Below are 21,797 nucleotides of genomic sequence, written 5' to 3'. Positions count from 1 at the left end.
AAACGCGGACAATGGTTTCTTTTTTCCTGGCGTTTTGGGAAAGGCTTCCTTGCCAATTGTGTGCGCAGCAGGACGCGGTAACGCTATACTGTCCACCGGTCCTCCCTGAAGGGGCTGCCCAGCGGGGCGCGAGGAGCAGTTTTATCCGCTCAGGACATCCATCTCTCCCGCCTGACCCACACAATGTTGTCGGGAGGAGCACGTCACAGCCCCTCAATCGCCCCCGACAAATATATGCAGGTGTATTGAGCGGGTAAAGGAGTTTATCCTATTATAACACACACAATACACGTCTGTGGGAACAATATGTCCTCACTTTGATGGAATTATGTTCAGCGGCCGGTGTTGACGATGGATAGACGGAGACAATGGCTTTGCACTGAATCAACTCTATAAATGCTAAACAGTTAGTTGTTCGTCTGAAGTCGCGCGCCCTCTTGTGGACAAAGCCTTTGTTAGCCGCTAGTAAAGGAATTTTTGGCCGGCTGAATTGACCAATATTCCAAATTCCACCCTGTGTTGAAATAGCTAATGTTGTCTCAATGCACGATGTATATAAACAGTAGTAAGGAATGTGTTCCCATAGTTATACACACAGTCGTTAGATATGACAAGCATATCTAGAGTGCGGTTATATTAATAATGATATTTATGTTACATTATAACATTTTCAAGGATGTGCACTAAAATTTCTACTCTCCAAGCAGAGCTAGGGTTTCGGCTGGTTTTTAACGTGTTTTTAGGCGTTGGAGAGCTGCTTGGAGAGTATAAAATTTCAAGTTCATCAGATTCAGATAATCTTGAATTATGCATCTTTCTTCATATGATATTGCTGACCATTCTAAACATCAAGATTTCCGATCTCCGTATTACAATCATAATTCTTACTTTAATTCTTTATTAGAGATTTCAAACTTGCAGACACACCAACGGTAGCCTCTAGCTAGCTAAATGGCGTTGATGTTTACAATTGATATTACGGAGACTTGATAACACATATAAACATATCTTGAAACTTAAGTTCGCAGAAAACAAAGACATTTTTAATATGCTTACAAATTTGCGGAAGCAGAAGACAACATGTGTTTTTGATAAGACATGACGACCACAAGGTGTGTCCATTTATCTCTCTCCGGAAATGAAGATGTCCCGTCTGAACATCTGCAGAAGTCATCACCTGAAGCACCTGCTGCGCACGCCCGACATGATAGAGGACCTGTCAATCATCCGAGGTCATAGGTCAGCACTGTCATTGAGAAGAACACTGGAGTGTCTGTGTCCACTGTGTAATAGTTATGTACCGATGTTTTCTTAGGTTCCATGTCTATAGTGCCTACATAGGCGTTTTATATTTCACCATCTAAAATCTTACACATTCTTAAAATTTCATTTCCTACACATGCAGCAATATCATATATATTTGCTGCAGCAATATCATATATATTTGCTTACCGAATTTCGAAGAATATATACAATGAGAAAGAAAACAACAAATTCCACTACAGAATAGAGTAGTCTTAAGAAATTACGGTCAAGTAGGATGTTCATCTAGCATTTTACTGAGAGGTTAATCAAAATTAATACTGGGGCAAGACGACTCCTACTAGGCCGAAACTACTCTACTTTGCTCTACTCTGATCACTGCGTCTTGCTTTACCAAACGTTCTTTTATAGATAGATAATATACTTGAAGATTGTGACCATTTTATCCTATGTCCCGTTTTTTGTCGGCTCAACCCACCAAAAAGGTTACAATCTTCCCCACCAACATCTGCTTGGAGAGTAGATGCTTGGAGAGTAGATAGATAAGTACTTCTTGTTTGGTACCAGCTGTTTGGTACCGGCTGATACTGGTCTATAGATGGTGATGATGATGATGATGATAAAGGAGAAAACATACATTATATCATTTACTTGTTTTGTGTGTGTACTTGTTTGTGCGCACCCGTTGGCCATACTGTCGTTGACTATGTGTCGGTTTATAGAGAGAGAGTCATGTCCCAAGTATGACATAGATTATTACAAAACATAGCAATGGTATCATAGAGACGCAAACAAAATGTTTTCACAAACAAGATGTCGGACAAGCACATATCACGTTTGTGACGTCCGCCTTCATATGCACTAAATTAATTAGAATTATTCCGTATTTTTAGAATTGATATTGATAACTTAGTTAGTGAACCTAAATGGAAACTTGGAATGTCCAATACGCATTCACAATTTTACCTACTTTTTTATCATCCCAGTATTTACTAAGTAATCTCTTTCGCGAATGACCTTTTACCACTTCGTTTTCATCTTTATTTTCATGGAGGCAATACATTATATGTTTTGCTTCGGTCAATATAATTTGTCCTTTACGAGTACATGGGGGAAGCGTTCTGTGTCATGTATAGTCGTGGTGTGTGTTGACAAAATAGTGTGTTTGTACGTGAAGAATGAATTTCAGCGTAATGGAAAAGTGGGGAATATTCACGTAAATCATTCTCGGCAAATCCGTTTTCTCAGAAATCCATTTCCACCGGATTTCCAGTGTTCCTACACCCGTTCTACAGATCGCTGGGCTCTCTTCACGGTTCTTTGGCTATCACTCCAAACCTTCTCACCTGCTGGAAGAATACAGCTATATCCGTCCCCCCCGTCCCGACAGTTACGGAGCTCAGCTCCACACTCCCAACACCGGCTGTCCCAATCCGTCACCACTTATCATCCCCCACACTCTGCCACCTTATTCCCACAATCATCTCGCGAAATAACAGCGTAACGATTAACCCGACAGTAACTACGCATCCACCGAGAATATCGCGCCTATCTCCCACCCGGAAAGTCTCCAATTGTCGCCGCTGGTGACACGAGGGTCGCCTAATGCAAGTTATCTTCGCGCCGCCAGCCAGTGGTTGCTCGCAACCGTTTTTCACGTCTTTCACCACGGCGATTACTGTCTAGTTAGAATGAGCGCAATAGGACGGGAAAATTATGGCCTGTGCTTGCTGCAACTCGCGTCTGCAACCTAGCATATAGCTTTTCAACATCATATTGAAAGAACACTTTATAAAGAATTCTGTTCTTCGAGCTGAGAAAAGCCTGGAATAAGATACTTCCACAGTACCGCTGGAAGATACATGTAGTCAAAGTAGTTTTCATGTTTCAAAGAAAGTGCAAACATGAATCTAGTAAACTGACATGTACACTACTTGAGACTAAAATACACGGACCGATTCTGAAGGTTTCCCTGCCTCAATTTGTTACCTAAACATACTAGTCTTCCCAAATGATAACTGGCGTAATGAAGAAGGTCCGATTCATCCCAAAACTTGAAACTTCAACATATAACTCAGTAATTCATAGTTCGTGGTTAAAAAAAGCTGCTGATCAACAAATCTTGCACAGTGTCACTGACGAAAAGTGGTGAATGCTACTTGAAACGTCTGACCGTTTCCAAAATCATATCCAGTTGCTTTGAGTAAATGCTATTTAATTTTGCGTAGGTATAAACTCAGTAGCGTCTGTCACTGGGGTACTGCGTCCAACATAACCTTGTGTAAATATATAGAACATTCTACTTTGTCCATGATATTCTATTGAATTCTTCCTGAAACACCTGTGCGAGCGAAAGGTGGAAACGCTGTACCCTGCGTGCAGCACCCATGGTTATTCCTCGGATTCCCAGCTATGTTTGACGCATGTTCTACCGTTCTGGACCCTGATAGGTTCCGGACACGGGTCACCAAAACCTAACCAACTGGAAGAAGAGGGCCTGTTCGAGCTTTACAAACTTGTTATGGAGTGTTTTTGTGGCTTACCGCTACACCAGAGCGGATTAACAAATGTGTTGGTCCCCTGTTTAGCTTGTTTACAAGACCGGAGTGTTTACAGACGCCACTTGTGTCGTGTCTTTGTGCGCCACTGTGGAAATACTAATTACTATTATCCTGTCCATTGTGAACTCAGTACCATCATGTAGTGACTGTCTCGGGAACTGTAGTTTACCAACAAGGCTTTCCTTAAAACTAATTGGTTACCTGCTGGGCAAGATAGACTCTTTATATGTACAATTTGTGAATCAAAACGACTCATCTAGTCGCTACATTTGTGCAAAGTTTATTAAGAACAGTTTCCTGAATTAAGAGCGTTTTCAGATAGACCAGATGACGTGTCGGTGTAGGGAAGATTTTTAAGAAGTAAAGCGAATTCGAAAACAAAGAAAGATATGATGATATGATATTGACGTTCTATATGTACAATTTGTAAATCAAAACGACTCATATAATCGCTACATTTGTGCAAAGTTTATCAAGAACAGTTTTCCTGAATTGAGAACAGCTACATCTATGTCTAGATGACGTGTCGGTGTAGGAAGGTTATTAAGAAGTATAGCTAAAATAAAAAGGTGGCCATAAGAATGGAAAAGCCTGCGAGGTTGTGAAGTTCGTATCATTACATAAAATACTAGAATACTAGTAAGCAGATGGGCTCGAGCCTTGACAATTAAGTTATAGTCAGGCTATGGTGAGACTTTATTCATCTGGCTTTTGCGGTCTGCACAATACTTATGCGTTTCTGTACAGGTTACTCTGATTGAACCTTATATATGACTGTATGAGGTGATTTCCTGTTATAAACCTTACCTTTTCCTGTTCCCAGTTTCAGCACCGCTGTTGTTGGAGACATGCGTCACTTGTCGCCTAGGCTGGTGACATTGCCTGAGGGGACGTGTGAACGAGACCAGATTGAAAGCCTCACATTTCTCCCGCTCACGCAAGCATTGCTCGTCATTTCCGACATCCATGCCCCCCTGCCATCCCTCCGGGGTCCCGGGACATGCCACCCGGCTGTCGTGTCGCCTCGGGCGCTCTTCGCGTCGTGTTCTACGGGATGAATGATCGGCCGTTCGGCCCGTGTCTGTTCCCTGAACAGTTTAGCGCGCCGTCGCTGGCAGGCTGGCATATTCCCAGAGACGACATCAGTCAAGTGCAAGGGCATACCGGTATCGGCTGCGTGCCCGGGACAAGAGGGACCGACATTCCGTCATCACCGCAATAAACGCACCGGGGAACTCCTACCCGCCGCCACCGGGCCTCCTGCAAGTCTTGTTGCCTGCGCTGAGAGACTCCAGCCCGCTCCCGTCTCCCTACATGTAGAATTTAGCGGATTGCGCTTTGCCTTCGGTCTTTAGGAAGCGAAAGACTTCTGCATTCAAACTGATAGTATTCCAAATTTGCCATGACAAATTTTTAACAAAGAGTTGCAGGAAACCTTTCACTCGCCGCTCCAATCAGCATTACAGAAGTATGCCGTTTTCCTTACGGCGCTAATCGTGTCTTCGTCATGCGCTGTCTTGTTCTTTAAAAATTCGATTTGCTTTCCCATTTCACTGAGGAGAGGTCTAAGTTTCGTCCTAGACACTGCTTGCTGCAGAAAGGCACCCTAGAGTCTCTAAGCCGATAAACACAGCCCGTAACTACTGTACAGAACCCACAGTGGTCTTGCTTTATTACTGATAGCTAGAATTCTGACTTCCCAATTAATATTTCTGCTCCCCTGTGCAGTTTTGATATATCCATCACTACCCGGGGTGGTGGAAGTGACTGTAAACTTGCACGTCATGCGTAAGATAGGTTATAGACTCTATTATACTGCGTGGGCACATCTATCCAATAGTGCATATACCACTTGCACTTATAGAAGGAACGCTGTAAGTTGTATACCGTGTTGAAAGGCTGGTGAACACGTCTATAAAAGGGATGTAAACTTTTGTCTTAGATTTGCAATTCACAACTGATAGGAGTCTTAAAGGCACTGTCAGTGGAAGCATTACCGAACTAGAAAGTTCCATCTTCAGCAAACTCATACCAACTTTCATTAAAGGAGCCCAAACCAATTTCAGAACGTTAAAACTGGAAATATTCTGGATATGGCAATCTGTATGATCATTAACATTTACTTGCTCATATTAGCACATTTATATCATGATTTCAAACTTTGGGTGTTTAATAAGAGCACAGAAACAAGCCGCATGAGGAGTCGTTTATATATTGGGACCACAAAAAATCAGCACCTAGATTTTCGAATTCAACGAGTTCTCACCGCACAACGACATTCCATCTTTGCTTCACGAAGCTCGATATGCAATGGGCTAGTGTTATCTAAACTTGCTATGTTTTGAAAGGACTAGAAATTTGAATTTGAAAATCTAACTTCCAACGTTAACGTTCTGTAATTGTTTTGTGCTCCCTCCTTTAAAACAAAAATTGTTGAAGGTGACTTCAACAGACATGAGCCTGCACGGTTATAACCAAAATTCTGTTGAGAAAAAGCAGGCCTAGTTAAACAGGTGTTCACCAATGAAGGCAAAAAAGCTGACTACGTCAGAACGTTGAGTCATTAAGAAATGTCATTGTAACGGAATGGTGACACCTTTGCGCATACGTAGCTAGGGGACTTGTGGGTCTGTCTTAATTCACATGTTTGTGCTAGCCTTGTCCACATTTGAGAAACGTATTGAAGCTTACGTAAGTCTAGAACAAGCTTGGGGTATATCATACATTCTCAAACATATCTAGTCAAGCTATGAAGGAGGAAGAAAATATCTAGCATCACACACAGCCATGATATTTGAGACCCAAACTTTAATGCACACAACATCCGTATACACACGATGTAGCAAAGACAGGGGAAAACTTCAACTGTTTTTTCCTTCTGATTTGTATCAGTTGCTAACCAGCTGTCATTAACCCATTTATAACGTGGCGCCGAAGGCTTGTTATCCCACGACCTTAAACAGAGGGGAGCACGGCTAAGGATGTACAATTGGCACCTTCGCTTCCAACTGGCTGTTTTGCGAGCAATTTTCCATAGAAGCATCTTTATACAACCTGTTATTTCACACGGGTAGACTGTACAATTGTGGAGAGCTACCCGCCACGCGCCGGACGCTATACAAGTGTCGGACAGGGTCTGGTCGAAATAAATACCTGTATTATACTACTCTCTATTTACACGTAACCTATGTACAAGGGGCGATAATTTGGCACATCAGTCTTCTGACTTAAGTACCCATGGACAGGGAAACAGACAGGAAAATAGCTTGTCACACACAACAAAAGAAACTAATTAACATAATAACAAACTGACATCGTAACTGGTAGCATATTTCAAGCATCGAAATCATAGTAAAACCAAACTAGAAACAAACGTTAGAGTAATTTTTTTTTTTCTTATTTCAATATGAGCTAGAGGGGAAAAAAGACGATATCTCTAAAATATAGCCGATTTGTGACAGGCTGGAATGAAAAATTGAGGCCGGATTCGCACACATTTGGAATAGGATACATATCTATGTCACTATACACTTCACACCTTACTGACCTACGATGACAGTACACTTAGATTTGGCAGGACTTTGCTGCATTCATAAACATACTAGTGTCGCCTATGCTTGTAATGGGCAGTTCTGTATGTGTAGATCACACTAGCTGACGGTCTTAGTATTGCATATGTGTTTGGTAAGATCATGTTAATATCTACACTAAACCTTTTATTGATATCGGTCCCCGATTTAGTTTTGCCGAATTCCAGAGATGCACTCTAATAATCCTCTAACTTTCTACAGCAAAATCTTTCATATCAGACGTTTTGGAATGTCATTCGTTTTGAATGGATATTGTGATTCTATGTCTTTCTTCAATGCTGCCTTTCTTTCTATCTATCATATGTTTGCATGGTTTGTCCTGACGCCCAGTGATTGTGGAGGCCTCAGTACGCCTGCCCGGTACCGCTACCCACGGGGATCATACCGAGCGGGTGCACCAGGGACTTCTGCCGCAGGCTGGACAGGCTCGTCCCGGTACTGCCGTAACTGGAGGTACAGGATCCTACAGAGGAAAAAAAACAGACAAGAGAAATTTAGTAGAAGTCAACAACAAGTCCCGTTAATTTTCTCAATGTTATGGGTTTTTTTTTTTTCATTTGATGCACTTTCTATCATTTTTCAACTATCTACTGTATTTGCCTTTTCTGTCAAACTCTATTTTTGCTGTTCTATCTTTGGTCAGCCAGAATTTTTGCACGGAGCATGTTAATTTATTAGAGAAGGCAAAATAGCGTAGAGCCCATGACATGGACAATCACTGCATTGACATGTCTATAACGACTAATCTAATCAGTACCCCCCTCACCTATTTAGCAACACTTCAATCAACAAATACACTCTTCACTGATTTGAAAGAAAGCGTACTCCAGAACTGAAAGCTTTCATACAGAACCACCTCTTAGCAAACATAACCACACACAGATTGTGCGAAGCTTAGCGTGTTTCCCTAAACAACTTTGCTCAGCCGGAGAGTATATTTACCTACAAGTCCCGAGTACACAGTACCAAACACTACTCGAGAGCAAGTGTGAGAGTGTATAAGCTTAATAGGACATTCTGACCGACACAAAAGAAGATTGGTGTCCTGTATTTGCCCCCTTCACAACAATGATCCCACCACTGCTTTTCATCAGTCCACCTGAATACGTGCTTGTACCCAGTGTTTGGTTTCTGTTAGAAACAGGACAATGCTCGGACCATTGCAACTGCGCTCCCATGTTTGCCCGTCTCATCCAGAAACGATTTCCTCTTTCTTCTCTTTTCTTTTTTCCTTATCAAAGACACTTCATCACCGCGTTTTAAAGCCCAGTATTCTCCGGCCAGTGCTCTCACTGCTCCAAAAACAGATTACACTTGTGTATATTGGCCATCTCGGGAGGACAAAGAGTTCTGTCAAGAAACGGGCCAGCCCTTTTTGTGCGTTTCTCTGTAGAATTTACAAGTAGACAGGCTGTGAGGGAGGGAGACAATGTGTCCTTTTCATGGTCCCACGAGGGTCAGGGATTCCAGGTCAAGAGAGCTGAAGTGGGTAGCTATGGTTATCGCTATGAATCGAGGTAAAATGCCAACACCATTGTGTGTGCTTTTTTTTTTACATCTCGGTCTCTAACGCATAAGCAGCTATGTGTAGGGATCCGGGGCCAGGCTTTCAGAGCGGGGACACAGACACAGTTGTTAGCCCGGTCTCCCATCCCATGTCGTGCAGTGGCATTTACAACAGATATGCAGATCAAAGTACAGGAGAGGAAGAGGGAGCATCGGGCGTGCCCTCGTTACCATGGTGATGACATCCCTGAACTTGGGCCCGGGGATCGCTTCATCTTTTTCCCAAACGGTTTGACCGAGGAAACATCGCGCCATGAACGATGAGAAGTGGAGAGAATAGATTAGCTCCAACTTCCGTCCCAAAAACGAGTGAACAGGCAAGATCACGCCTCAGGCACATGGGCTCTTACACGGGTCGGGCAAGATGTCTGCCAGTGTTAACTAAAATGTCTATGGTTAAGTCGAATGGTTCATTTTATAGCCGAATGAACAGAATGAGCGTGTCGGCTTTTACCAAGAGACTCCGGGTAGGGTGATGAGAGAGGGCGAACAGAACAATCCGGATTTTCTGCTAGAAGTGACAATGACACTTCCTAAAGTGAGCCATCTCCTGCACAGTGTTAACACCTGTTTTAGATGACACTTCTTCACAGAGTTTACAGCTTATAACGATGGACAAATACGAACAATTTGTCTGCCTGAAGTAGTTGCACTTCAGGGAATCCTCGACTGTATCTTTTTTTACCAAATGATTTTACATCTTGGACCAAACTGATCTATAGTAGTACATTTATGCAATGAACAAAATTTTGCCATCTTGACAAAGATTGTGGAGTTATATGAGGTGATCGTCAGTGTGTGCCCTTTATGTTGTTAACGTTTTGTAAGTTAACAACGTAAGTTAACGTTTTGCAAATTGCAAAATATGCCACTATCAGACTAGAATCTTATGTAGAATCCATTTTTTATGTTTTGGTCTCTTGGACGTTAAAAGTTACCTGGAAACCGTTAAACACGCGTGATCTTGAAATTGACCAGTAAACATACTTGGAAGTCTGTGATTTCTACATACCTTGCGATGGGTACTGTGACCCGTACTGGTAGGTGTCCATGCTGTACGGGTGGGCGGTGGTCGAGTAGCTAGGCGGGGTGCAGTATGACTGAGCATGCGCGGCGTAGCTGTCGTGGGTCGACGCATGCGCTGTGAAGCTTTCTGAGCTGGTGGCTTGCGTGGAGTCCATGGAGGTTGAGAGCGAGGCGAGAGGGTAGTCTTGTTGGCACGTGCTAGGGTTGCCGAGGATGTTCAACACCTAAAGAAACGGACAATAAACTTCGTTTGAAAAAAAAATACACATTTTAACTGTTAACATCTACTAACATAATTCCATCAGGATACATACTTCCGCCACGATTGAAAGATACGTCCAAACAGATCTACAACCTGACCTCCTCCAGTGTAATGCACTTCTGTATATTTAAACTGGGCATACTTGGGAGTGCTGCACTAGAGATCTCTCAAACCCACCATTTTCCAAAGTGGCGGATTAATGTAACCCGATGAATTAAAATTAATGGTGGTTATTGTGTAATTTAGACCACTCATTCCTAAGTACAATATGTCAGCCCGGGTGCCATCTTATTTATTTTACTGGGGCTCACATACTCTCTCCCTCAAAAAGAATTGTCTAGTGGTGAGAATGAGTGCCATGGAAAACTACCTAAAATTGCACTCATCAAGCTAACAATATATGTATTCGTGGTTACAAAGTAAGTCATATAGCATTTTCAATGTATATTTAAATAGTGCACAGATTTGGTTCCTATTGCAACCATTTGATGTTACCATAGATTTGAAAGAGCGCAAAGAAATGTGTAAGAGGCCAAAGTACCCTTCTTACCCCTCCAGAGAGCGTGTTGTGATTGGCTGCGGTGGCGACGAAGGAGTCGGAGAGGCCCGTGAACTGGTACGCCTTGCTGGCCGTGCCGTACGAGGACGTGGAGTCGGCCGCCATGCTCTGGTGCACCGTAGACGGGGGGAGGGGCTGTGGTCGGTGCAACGTGGTCGATTCTACTGTGTGGATGATAGCAAAACAGACCGTTAATTCTCCTCTTTGAACCAGCAATGAAAACATACATTTTTCGTTCTTTAAGTCTTTCCTACCAGTCTACTAACCAAGCTATCAATATACCATTTAGCACCGGTGTTTGTAATGCAGAGTGTTGACTCTAAAATGAAGCACATGATATCAGTCTCTGTAAGGTAAAGACAACTTTACTTCGCAAAGTAAACTCCTTGCTGTAACGTGATTCTAGAAAAAAAATGCCTTGGCCTAAATCGCCATATCATTGGCACCTATATTAATCCTAGCGGACCACCAATGTAGTTCTCGGTTACAGGCCAGTTACGGTCGAGATTTGTTCTGTTTTGGTAGCCGGTGACATTACACAAGTTTAGTTCCGACCCCCTTTGTCTCAACAAAAGTAAGGGGGCAACTTCATTAACGCTAAATCCGGTGTAAGTCCAGTCCAAACAAACATGGGATCAGGCGGGATTAGGGCCCTTCATCCACCCACCTTGTGAAGTGATGGGATAACTGGTGTCCGCCAGCGGGACGTAGGCTGCTGACGCATGCGCAGTGGCTCCGGCGGGGTAGCCCATGGGCAGCAGGTGGTTGAAGCCGGCCAGCTGTTGGGCACCTGCTTGTTTCCTCCAACGGGCGCGCCGGTTACTGAACCACACCTGGATATAAGGACAAACGGGATATATTCGTATCCATAGCAACAGAAGTAAACTAACATCAAGTTACCCTCCACACATGCTACTCTTTGTGTTTCTCTTTTGAATTTTGTTCTTTTTTTATTTCAAATTGACATTTTTGTGTGATTACTGAACCACACCTGGAAATAAGTAGAAACGGTATTTATTCATATCCATAGCAACAAAGGTAAACTAACATCAAATTAACCTCCACACATACTCTTTGTGTTTCGCTTTTGAATTTTGTCTTTCTCGATTTCATATAGACATTTTCTTGTGATCTCTTGTGAGATAATATTATGTTTCACCCAACCTTTCCCAGGCGAATGAATAAGAATTTCTAGTGTGTTTACGTTTGGATTGATAGATCGTTATTTAAGATGGAGCTTTATATAAGAATCAAACAATGATTAAAGATGGCTTCGTTGGTGTTTAGGGATTTCAAATGGAAACATGGATGAAATTCCTTTGTACATATTTCCGATTGCTAGTCGGAATGGTTTCATATCTTGTTTCATCACATGTCCTTTGGGAGGTGCTCAACAAAGTCCTTCCTCACTCATGATCACACACCGTGTGACAAGCCGTGTTGTTTGCTGTTCTAGCCTGTCCACGCGCACAAGATCAACCTCACCAGCTCGGTACAAGTACCAAAAGCAAACAGAGCCCATTTCCCCACCCGATCAATCTCCAATTAACAAGGGGCAAAAACAAACACTTTATTGACCGCCAGTAACCGCGGTTTGTCAAAACCCTGTTGTTGAGAACCGTTGAAGGGGAACAGCTCTTAACACTTTCTCTGGGATTCGATCGTTTTACAGTTTTCATAATTCTAAACCACATTTTATGACAATACATGTACTATCATTTCATGGTTTACTTGCCAGTATAACACATAACACACATAGTTACAGTCTAGCATAGTTTTATGGTGTGTTGATGTAGAGTTAGGATTAGGTTTAGATAACTTAGCTTATTTAAGAGATAACTACAGAACTCCGTCAGCTTGGTCCTTTGTGCCAGCTCCTCCTATGTGTAGATGGCCGGTAGAGCTAGGGTTAGGTTTAGGTTTAGATAACTTAGTTTAGATAACCACAGACTCTGACCTGCACCCTGTCCTCCGTCAGCTTGGTTCTTTGAGCCAGCTCCTCCCGTGTGTAGATGTCCGGGTAGAGTTAGGGTTAGGTTTAGATAACTTAACTAGTAGAGATAACTACTGACCTGCACCCTGGCCTCCGTCAGCTTGGTCCTCTGTGCCAGCTCCTCCCGTGTGTAGATGTCCAGGCAGAGTTAGGGGTTAGGTTTAGATAACTTAGCTAGTAGAGATAACTACTGACCTGCACCCTGGCCTCCGTCAGCTTGGTCCTCTGTGCCAGCTCCTCCCGTGTGTAGATGTCCGGGTAGAGTTAGGGTTAGGTTTAGATAACTTAGCTAGTAGAGATAACTACTGACCTGCACCCTGGCCTCTGTCAGCTTGGTCCTCTGTGCCAGCTCCTCCCGTGTGTAGATGTCCGGGTAGAGTTAGGGTTAGGTTTAGATAACTTAGCTAGTAGAGATAACTACTGACCTGCACCCTGGCCTCCGTCAGCTTGGTCCTCTGTGCCAGCTCCTCCCGTGTGTAGATGTCCGGGTAGAGTTAGGGTTAGGTTTAGATAGCTTAGCTAGTAGAGATAACTACTGACCTGCACCCTGGCCTCCGTCAGTTTGGTCCTCTGTGCCAGCTCCTCCCGTGTGTAGATGTCCGGGTAGAGTTAGGGTTAGGTTTAGATAGCTTAGCTAGTAGAGATAACTACTGACCTGCACCCTGGCCTCCGTCAGCTTGGTCCTCTGTGCCAGCTCCTCCCGTGTGTAGATGTCCGGGTAGTGAGTGCGCTCGAAGGCCTTCTCCAACTCGTCCAGCTGCTCCGGAGTGAAGGTGGTTCGGCTGCGGCGCTGCTTCCTCTTCAGGGGCAGGTCGGGCTCAGAGTCGCAGTCCGAATCCTCACCTGAAGGGTTGAAAATACGATAATGATCATGAGTTAAGAAACTAAGAATTTCCGTCAATAGCATTAGATAGCTGTAGCATATTCTTCACAACAAGATATCCTTCAAACAATTCCATTGTAAGGTAGCAAACAGATGGTTAGCGAATGTTTGTAGTTATAGCTGAACTAAGACGTGAAATGCGTTACAAGCAAACAGGAACTGTGTCCCTGCAGTAGACATGGTGGAGCTAACTATGGGCGCCGCAATGCTTTATTCCAAACCGCACGCTCCGATAGCCTTTTGAAATGCAGAAGGAAGCCTGACGTAACTTCCATGCAATTCCATTTCTTTGCCCATTTCCATGTCCATTACCCACTCATTGTTACATGAAGGACACGCCACGGTTACTGGGAAGTACTGAGCGAGTCACGCGAACGGAAGAGTGGCGTTTTTATGGAGGAAAACAGTCACAAACGTAACGGTACCGATTGTGAGAAAGTTCAACACACATTGCGCAGGGTTGTTTTTCTGAGTGTTGAATTCTTTTCCCGTTTCGTCATCGTGTATTGCATCAGAGTAGGACCCAGGCCTGTTATTGTTGGACCAACTAGTAACACACAGTCACAGGGGCATGTGACTGACACCTGTTTACCATAAAAGGACGACGTCGCCTTGGAAACGGACAAAAACAAGCCTGTACTCAAAATGCACGGGTTTTGTGACATTCTCTGTATAGAAATTCTAACGATGACGACATTATTCTGAGAAATGTGAAGGAAGTTAACTACGTGGTAAGCATAATGATAAGATTATTTTCAATTCCCTCCACACAACTTTTATGCAATGCGCTTCTCTTCGTTCTATCAATTTTTAACAAGTTTCCGCGGCAGGAAAATATTCAGCAAAAGTTTTCCTTCTCACTTGTATTCATACATGAGTTCACGACATCGCTTATCAGCCCAAAACTTGTGTGGAGATGCCGATGATTCGACACGCTTCCACAGTATGCCCCGTCGAATAATTGAATTCAAAATATTCCCATTCCTATCGTCTCTCCACTGCACTGTGAGGTAGAAAAAACGACGTTTCGCTTTCCGCTTGGATTATGCTAGCATTACTAAGTATAGGCGATCCGTGTGGGAATATATCGGTCCCTAGTATCAAATTCACGCTGAGTTGGTAGATAGCATCCACCCGTGCCTTAACTTGCCCCCAGAGGCGACGCATCCAATATACTTTATTAAATTTCGATTATCGCTCGCACGCCCCCTATTAATGACGAACGCTTCCTGTGTGCTCGGAGGAATGGGGAGAGAAGCGCACTTGGTTGTTGATGGATATTGGTGGTATTTAGGAACTGATAAGTTCTCTCTTCCCATTAAAGCCTCCGCTGAATAGGAACCTAAAGAGCATTTACGTGAGAGGAAACCTCAAACGGTTCGGGAGGTGATAACAAGACACGACTGCACAAGTTCGACTGGCTGCGGCAAAAGTCGCCAAGTTTTTCTTTACCTTCCAGTTTCAAACAAAAATCGCGGAAAATAAGGCAGAAAATCCCAATCCAAATACATATCTGGTGTCGCGGCTGTGTTGAATTGTGTTCTCTCCTGAGACCAATAGGCGTGCGTGTCCGGTGCTTTCATCCAGAGCGCGCGGACTGCCGTGCATAGCGAATCCCACCCTCCTCCATGGAAAGGAAATTTCAACCTTCCATTCACTCCTTTTCACCCTAGTTTTCCGCGGTCGCCAGACGTCATGGACGCGGCCAGCAATGTCTTGTTCACTTCAACTCCACACTTGTTATTCTAACCCAATTCTTACTTTTGTTAATCCTAAGCTTTCAACACATTTTTCTTTATCTAATATTTGATTCAGGTGTTGGAGGAAAAGTTCACCGAAAGTTCAGAGGACTACTGGACATCCCGGTAGCCGAGTGATTTTCTTTCAGTGTAGTCAATAATCAGACTTGCAGAGTTTCCGTTCAATAATTTTCAAGCATGAAAGGCAAAGCCAACGGTTGTTTCGAGAAAGCAATATGCTGAGATATTGACGTAAATATAGAACAAATATATTCTCCTTCCGTTTCGTTTTCACACCAAAACATCGTCAATTTATAGTCTTTGAAAAATCAATTTTCAATATCTTTCAAAAATTGTCAAGAATTCCAAGGTTTTGATGGAAAATGATTTACTCCAATTTCTATGACACCCTTATGGCGGGCGTTACAGTTAGGTCCCTATAATCTAACACGGTGTCGGTGAAGAAAGCAGATGTATTGAAACCCTCTACTCGAAGCCAAGTGTACATTTTATCAACCGCTCTATTTATATAAGTATATCATAACGGTCAGCGAAACCTGTATTTCGCAGTGTGACCTATATGCAACTACACGCCAGGTGCGACCTGTTCCGCCAAGAAAGGTGGAAAATTCTAATAAAACACCACCCAAAACATCACACTCTCCTCTTACCAAACCTTCTATTTTTGCCATGTGAATTTTGGCGAGCCAACTTCACGCTTTCTTCAGCGTCCCGTCAGCAGTAATTCAGACAAATCGACCAGCGTACCTGGGCTGTGTAGATAAGAGCGTGCGTGGCTATCAACATGCATCCTTCATGAATTCTCTCTCCCACAAAGATCGGATCAACTCGCTAAAGGATCGAAACAGTCTGCAGTGTCCGCTCCAACTTTTTCCCTTTCAAACAAGTCACTTTCAATTTGTGTCCACGTAATTTTGCTGAACGCTCCCCTGAGTTCTTTTATCCCATTACCAAATGAAAGGGGGGTGGGGCTCGAGTGCACCTGGTATTTTTTTCGGACCCTCCAAATAATGAGAAGAGAAGTTCACAGACGATATTGTGGCAAAACATTTTAATTAGCTTGCTAAAACTGACGTCTTGTGGCATTCCCACAGTACAGGAGGAATGAAACTTGAGTAGGATGGGAGATTACGAACGGGTGGCCACCTAGCTTGCTCTTGACAAGTCTGTCTAACACTTTCTTTTGGTAAGAACTGGATAGCGAGTTCATTCTCTTCTACACACTTACAATATCGTTTTTTAACGCTCTTGACTAGTGTAAACCGTTTATTCGAGCCAGCACCACTTTCTTTGTCAACACACGTTTACAATCTTCGAGGGGAACTAAATTAACTTTTTATGGCGCTAATTTCTCCACCCTTCGTTTACTCTCGAAACAGTGTGAATTGGTCTTGATAAGCTCGCCGTTTGTTCTAATAATCCCTGGCGCAGCTTTATAAGGGACATGACGTATCGAGGCATGACAAGGCGATGTTTGTCGTGCTGGAGTTGTCTCCAGAACACGTGGGTACAAGGAAAGCCTGTGTAGTGAATGGGTGTAGACTTAGCTAAGCTGTTGTTCTCGTACGGCTGGTGTTTGTGTGCGCGGTAAGAAAAAAGGGGGTAATCAGTTCACACTCGACAAAAGCCTCCGCTATTGTAGCATAATCAAAGCGCGATCATGGAGGGGGTTTCCTTTTGAAAGATGTTTAATCTTGCGGCAAAGCGGGGGTTTTCAAGTCATGTTCAATCAGGGCCAAAGATTTCGCCTTGTGGGAAGGGGTAAGCTCTTTCCAGACAGCGATCAAATATAATTGAGTCTTGCTTCAATCCCACTTCTCTTTTGTTCGCAATCCAATATTTTCCCATGTTTTTCATAAGTTTTCAAAGAGAATGCCCCGCGGCCTCATACATATAAATTGAAAACGCCCGCCAATCCATATTGCTGGGATTTGTTAATTTAGACTTTTCTTTACCACTCAGTAAACAAGACCATACTTTAAATGATGCCAGCATAGCGATAGACGCGCAGCAGACTGGGAGCGCCGAACCGATGACGAGATGTCGGCGGCAATCTCTCGCCAGGTTCCCGGGAGATGTCGACGGGAACTCACCGGGCGTTAAAGCGTCGCCTGTCTTACGGGGCAAGTGCGCCGTTTGCCCTTTCCCGGTATTGGCAATTGCAAATCTTCCCGCATAATACTTCATTTCCAATAAGTCGACCATCTGCCAGGGAAGATACTATTGTACGTGCGCGGCGCAGCCTCCTTCGGTCGCTCTGTGGCTTTGTCCCGACGGAGGACCCCTGCCTCGCTGATACACCATCAGAGACCGCATGGCTCTGTGTAGATATGAATAAGAATTGCCTTCTATTACCACCACGAAAATCGAGCGCGCCATGGTACATTCTAACGGCATTGAAATTCGGTACAGCAATCGTTGGACGGAAAATGGGGAAATACAATGTTTCGTTTGGGCATATGTCGCTCTGGTTCGCACTACTGACTTTCTATTTATATCCGCAACCCTTCCTCCTGCTTTCTGTATCTTTTCTTCGCGCTTTCTTCCCAGGGAGGCGTTCAGTTCGTTCACTATGTAATTTCCATGTATACCTCAGTCGTTACCTGCCCCATGCTGACCAAATTTCAGACCAGCTTGTGGCGGGTCATCATTAGTTCGGGCTGTCACAACTACATTTTGGAAATCGTCTAACGATGACAAATAGACGGTGGACATCTTTGCCAAAGTTATCGCCATGAAGACAACACGGCCGTGGAGTCATTTGGCGCATTGCCCTTCCCTTTTTCCAAACTGCCCAGTGATTTCACAGCTCCCGAGGTGCAATTTCAGGGATAATTTGGCTCTTTTGCTCATCTCAACCAGAAGAAAAGGAATTTCGCGGAATTGTCATGGATTGTTAACTTTCGTAGACCATCGTGTGGCCGTCCCTTCACTTTCGCGACTTTCCGTAAAATCTCGGCCGTGCGCCCGCCGCGCTTTCTCTAGCCCCGGACCGGCTGCCGATCCGACCGACACAATACACGCACAATACTACTGTGTAATCGAAAATCCACGGACACTATTGACTTGGAAATCCACTTTTTCCAACGCGTAAATGGAATTTTAAAACCTACTAAACCGGCTGCCATGCATTTCCTCCCAATATTCCTACGGGATCCGGTCCCCAAACGTTATTTTGTCATTGATGCGGGGAATATGAAAAGCGGTCAATCATGAAGTGGTTGACAAAAGGCGACACTCTGCAGCTACAAGGGGAAATAACCGTCGTACAAGTGGATATTGTGTAGTAGAAAACCCTTGTTCAAACAAATCTGTTGCCCCGATAACGGCATAGAGGAAAGCAAACACCACAGAAGGGTAGAAAGCACGGAAAGAGAGAACAGGTTTTCTCTTTAACTTCTTTACAGCAGAAGCTGCTTGTTTTTTTCGAACCGGTTGGTCTTGACGGAGATTTTTTCTTGAAGCTTGCTATTATGGCGAGTCTCAATAGAGCTTTTGTGGTGTAACACGATACGAAAACTCACGCTGGGTCGTTCTGGCAAACACAAGACGTCCCACACAAATACAGGGCCTTTCCTGACTACCAGCCCGTAATTATTGGATAACAAAATCCTCCGCGCTTTTTTCTGCAAAAGAAGGTGACAGTTGTAGGAAAAAGACCAATTAAAAACAGCTGCTGCAGTTTCGAGGGAGGGGAGCAAAGATCTAACACGACCAAACCGCAAAGTAACAATAGTTGAAAGGAAAATGCCATTATGTACAGGATACACCTTGTTTTTCACACCTCGGGCTTTTCGTTTTTCACTATAGTCGTGAGCCATCTTTCTTTGCCCAAATCCTTTTGTCTTAGGCGCCTATACGTAAACATTCTTTTGTTCAGAACAGATTTTCAAAAATGAATTACCAAAGGGTTTGAATACAAATTCCGTTTGCTGTATTGTGTGTGTGATCTTCCCATTCTTTTTTCTCCATCTCGCACACCTTTCCCCCACCCTTTACGGTACGGCGGTAGGTAAAACCTCACCGCGGAGCTTTTCACCACCCCCCTTAAGAAGTGCTGACATTCCAAGTGTGTTATTTTCCTTTAATTCCATCGTTTCTGTATAAAATATTCGTTCAGCTGCGAGGATGTGAAAAGGTCGGGGGGAAGGCGATTGTCGGCGGGTCAGTGGTAGGGTGAAGCCGGGCCCACTGACGGCGGGGAGTCTGCATGGAGAAGTCAAGCATTGTTGCCAGGATTGATGAGACTAAAGTCTAGACTCTCTTGGGGACGGAGCTTCTGACCGGAGCGCTTGTCGGACGAGATTATGGCTGTAAAACGTCTGACAGACAGCCGAATGATTGTTGGACGTTCCCGCCAAAGTGTGGAGCATGTGCCCGTCTACCCACCGATGTGCCGTGCCGTACTACTCCGTACCCGCACCTGCGTTTTCCTCCACGAGATACCGTACAGCTTTCCGTTAGCTCCAAACGAATATGGCAGAAATTTCGACATTCTGTACAAAATAAAACTACACTGAAGCATAATGATAAGTGCCCAAGTTCGTTAAATTGAATCTCATATATACACCTGTATTTCTTTCCACAGAAAGCTGTAGTGAAGTGAAGTCAGCTGCGACGATCTGGCACTTATTTCTCTATTTTCCCTCACTCCGCTGAAATTATTGATAAACGGCGTCACTTTATAACCTCTTTCAATCCCACTCAATCGCAGAAATAAGTGGTTACTTTGAAAACGACCGCAAAAATTGTGCGTTATTTTGATAATCCTGCGCCCAAGTATGGGATGCTTCGCCAGCTCTCCTAACCTGTAATTTCAAATGTTACGCGACGTCGTGCGATCCATCATAGCTCATCACCAACCAATTTTACCTCCTCTTAAAAACCCCATTCAAACTGCTCCAATTACGCCAAGAAACGGTAACTCGTTATGTGATAGTCAGTAGTTGTTTCAAGCCGTGTTAAAGATTTTAGACGCGGCTGGCGCGCTGTGTGGATGAGAGAATAAGAAGATGAAGAAAAATCCCTCTATGTTCGATATTGCACGGTTGTATGCCTCTTATGCCCCCAGTCAACCACATTACGGAACTTGTAGGCAGAACGGGCCGCTCTAGGGACGGGGTAATGCCACGGCTCCGCAGGCACGGGGATCACGGGTGGAAAATGCCCATTGAATTTGCTCTATGCAACAATTTTACGCGTCCAAAATTATGGCAGCGAGGGGGCGCGCAGAAGAAGACGCAAAAGTCAAGAGCAAAAAGAGCTTCGCGTCAGGGCAGGTCATGTGGGGATGAGGGATTGGCGACAAGAAAGACTAGCTGACCGGTATCTACTACTACTAACGTCAAACATCACTCTCCTGTCATTCTCTACTCAAGCGTTTGCTAACGAAATCACAAAGGTATGGTGTAAAATCATAGAGGATATAAGATGAATGTACATAACATGCAGTGATACGTATACGTTTAGAAAAGTGATGTAAGTTTTCTGGGATGAAAAAGAAATGACAAAATCATATATCCCTCTGTAGTAGCCAAACATTCAACTGTTTGCTTTGAAGTTAAGTACACCATTTACCGTTACACTAACAACTTACCAAACATGAACAAAGAAAAAGGTTGTTACGATTTAAGGTTGCTAGGAATTTCCGACGTCCCTTATTTTTACCAATCCTGTATAACGAAAAAGGCTTCAGATTTCACGATGTTTGTAATTTTCTTAACACAAACGGGAATCATTGAATTGTCGTCTAACAGTCCGAAGCTAGTTATACCTGAAAAATGTAGACAATTGTCGCTTTCTGTAATCTTGGAAAGCTGTAATTGATACAGTTGCTATTTTTCACCTGTCTATTTTACGTGGTTAACATATTTTACATTTACTCAGCAGAGACGCAATTCTCAGAAATCTGTTCTATCGAAAACTGTTTTGTCATATTTTTTAAAAGCGAACAATAACCAACAACATTTCAAGATAGAACTTTTCTGGTCCAATGTCAAATAGTTGCAAATACACACGACTTCTTGTAACTTGATACCAAAATCAACAAGATATTCATCAGATAACATTGTTGTGCAAGCAAGTCGTTTCCTTTTTTAATGTACCGACAACGTTCAATCACTCCGTTGTTGTATGTAGGGATTCTTGTAATGTTTTCGTCCCGTGAAAATGTAATTTCTTCTGAAGCTAATGCCGATTCTTGTAAACAGTCATGGTTTCAGGCAGCTCTTGGAAGCATGTAATAAACTTTACTACCCCGCCAAAGGTTTGCTTCTGTTAACAAATATACCATGATTTGATAATTGGCACCGAATGATCGCTCTTTGAAGGCGTA

The 21,797-nt window shown here is 43.5% G+C and overlaps 1 protein-coding gene across 6 annotated transcripts in view; it reads right to left on the bottom strand.

The window, feature by feature from the left end:
- The window catches only part of LOC136442803 (paired box protein Pax-7-like), a 44,557-nt gene that overhangs the window by 20,810 nt on the left and 1,950 nt on the right, over window positions 1–21,797 (bottom strand). Inside the window, exons 3-7 of one of the 6 annotated variants that reach the window (XM_066439735.1) lie at window positions 13,476–13,663; window positions 11,495–11,660; window positions 10,810–10,988; window positions 9,993–10,230; window positions 6,615–7,877 (exon numbers count right to left, since the gene is read on the bottom strand). The exons of 1 other annotated variant lie outside the window; for it this stretch is intronic. In XM_066439735.1, the coding sequence (XP_066295832.1) occupies window positions 7,759–7,877; window positions 9,993–10,230; window positions 10,810–10,988; window positions 11,495–11,660; window positions 13,476–13,663 (890 nt within the window). In that variant the 3' untranslated portion in view covers window positions 6,615–7,758. Of the gene's footprint in view, window positions 1–4,631; window positions 5,178–6,614; window positions 7,878–9,992; window positions 10,231–10,809; window positions 10,992–11,494; window positions 11,661–13,475; window positions 13,664–21,797 lie in introns of those variants that run through there. 4 more of the 6 variants (XM_066439734.1, XM_066439738.1, XM_066439736.1 and 1 more) reach the window with 4 other exon arrangements.

Source organism: Branchiostoma lanceolatum, chromosome 10, assembly GCF_035083965.1.
Source record: "Branchiostoma lanceolatum isolate klBraLanc5 chromosome 10, klBraLanc5.hap2, whole genome shotgun sequence".
NCBI lineage: Eukaryota > Metazoa > Chordata > Leptocardii > Amphioxiformes > Branchiostomatidae > Branchiostoma > Branchiostoma lanceolatum.
Note: the sequence above shows the minus strand (reverse complement) of the source record. Positions and strands in the feature narration are given on the sequence as shown.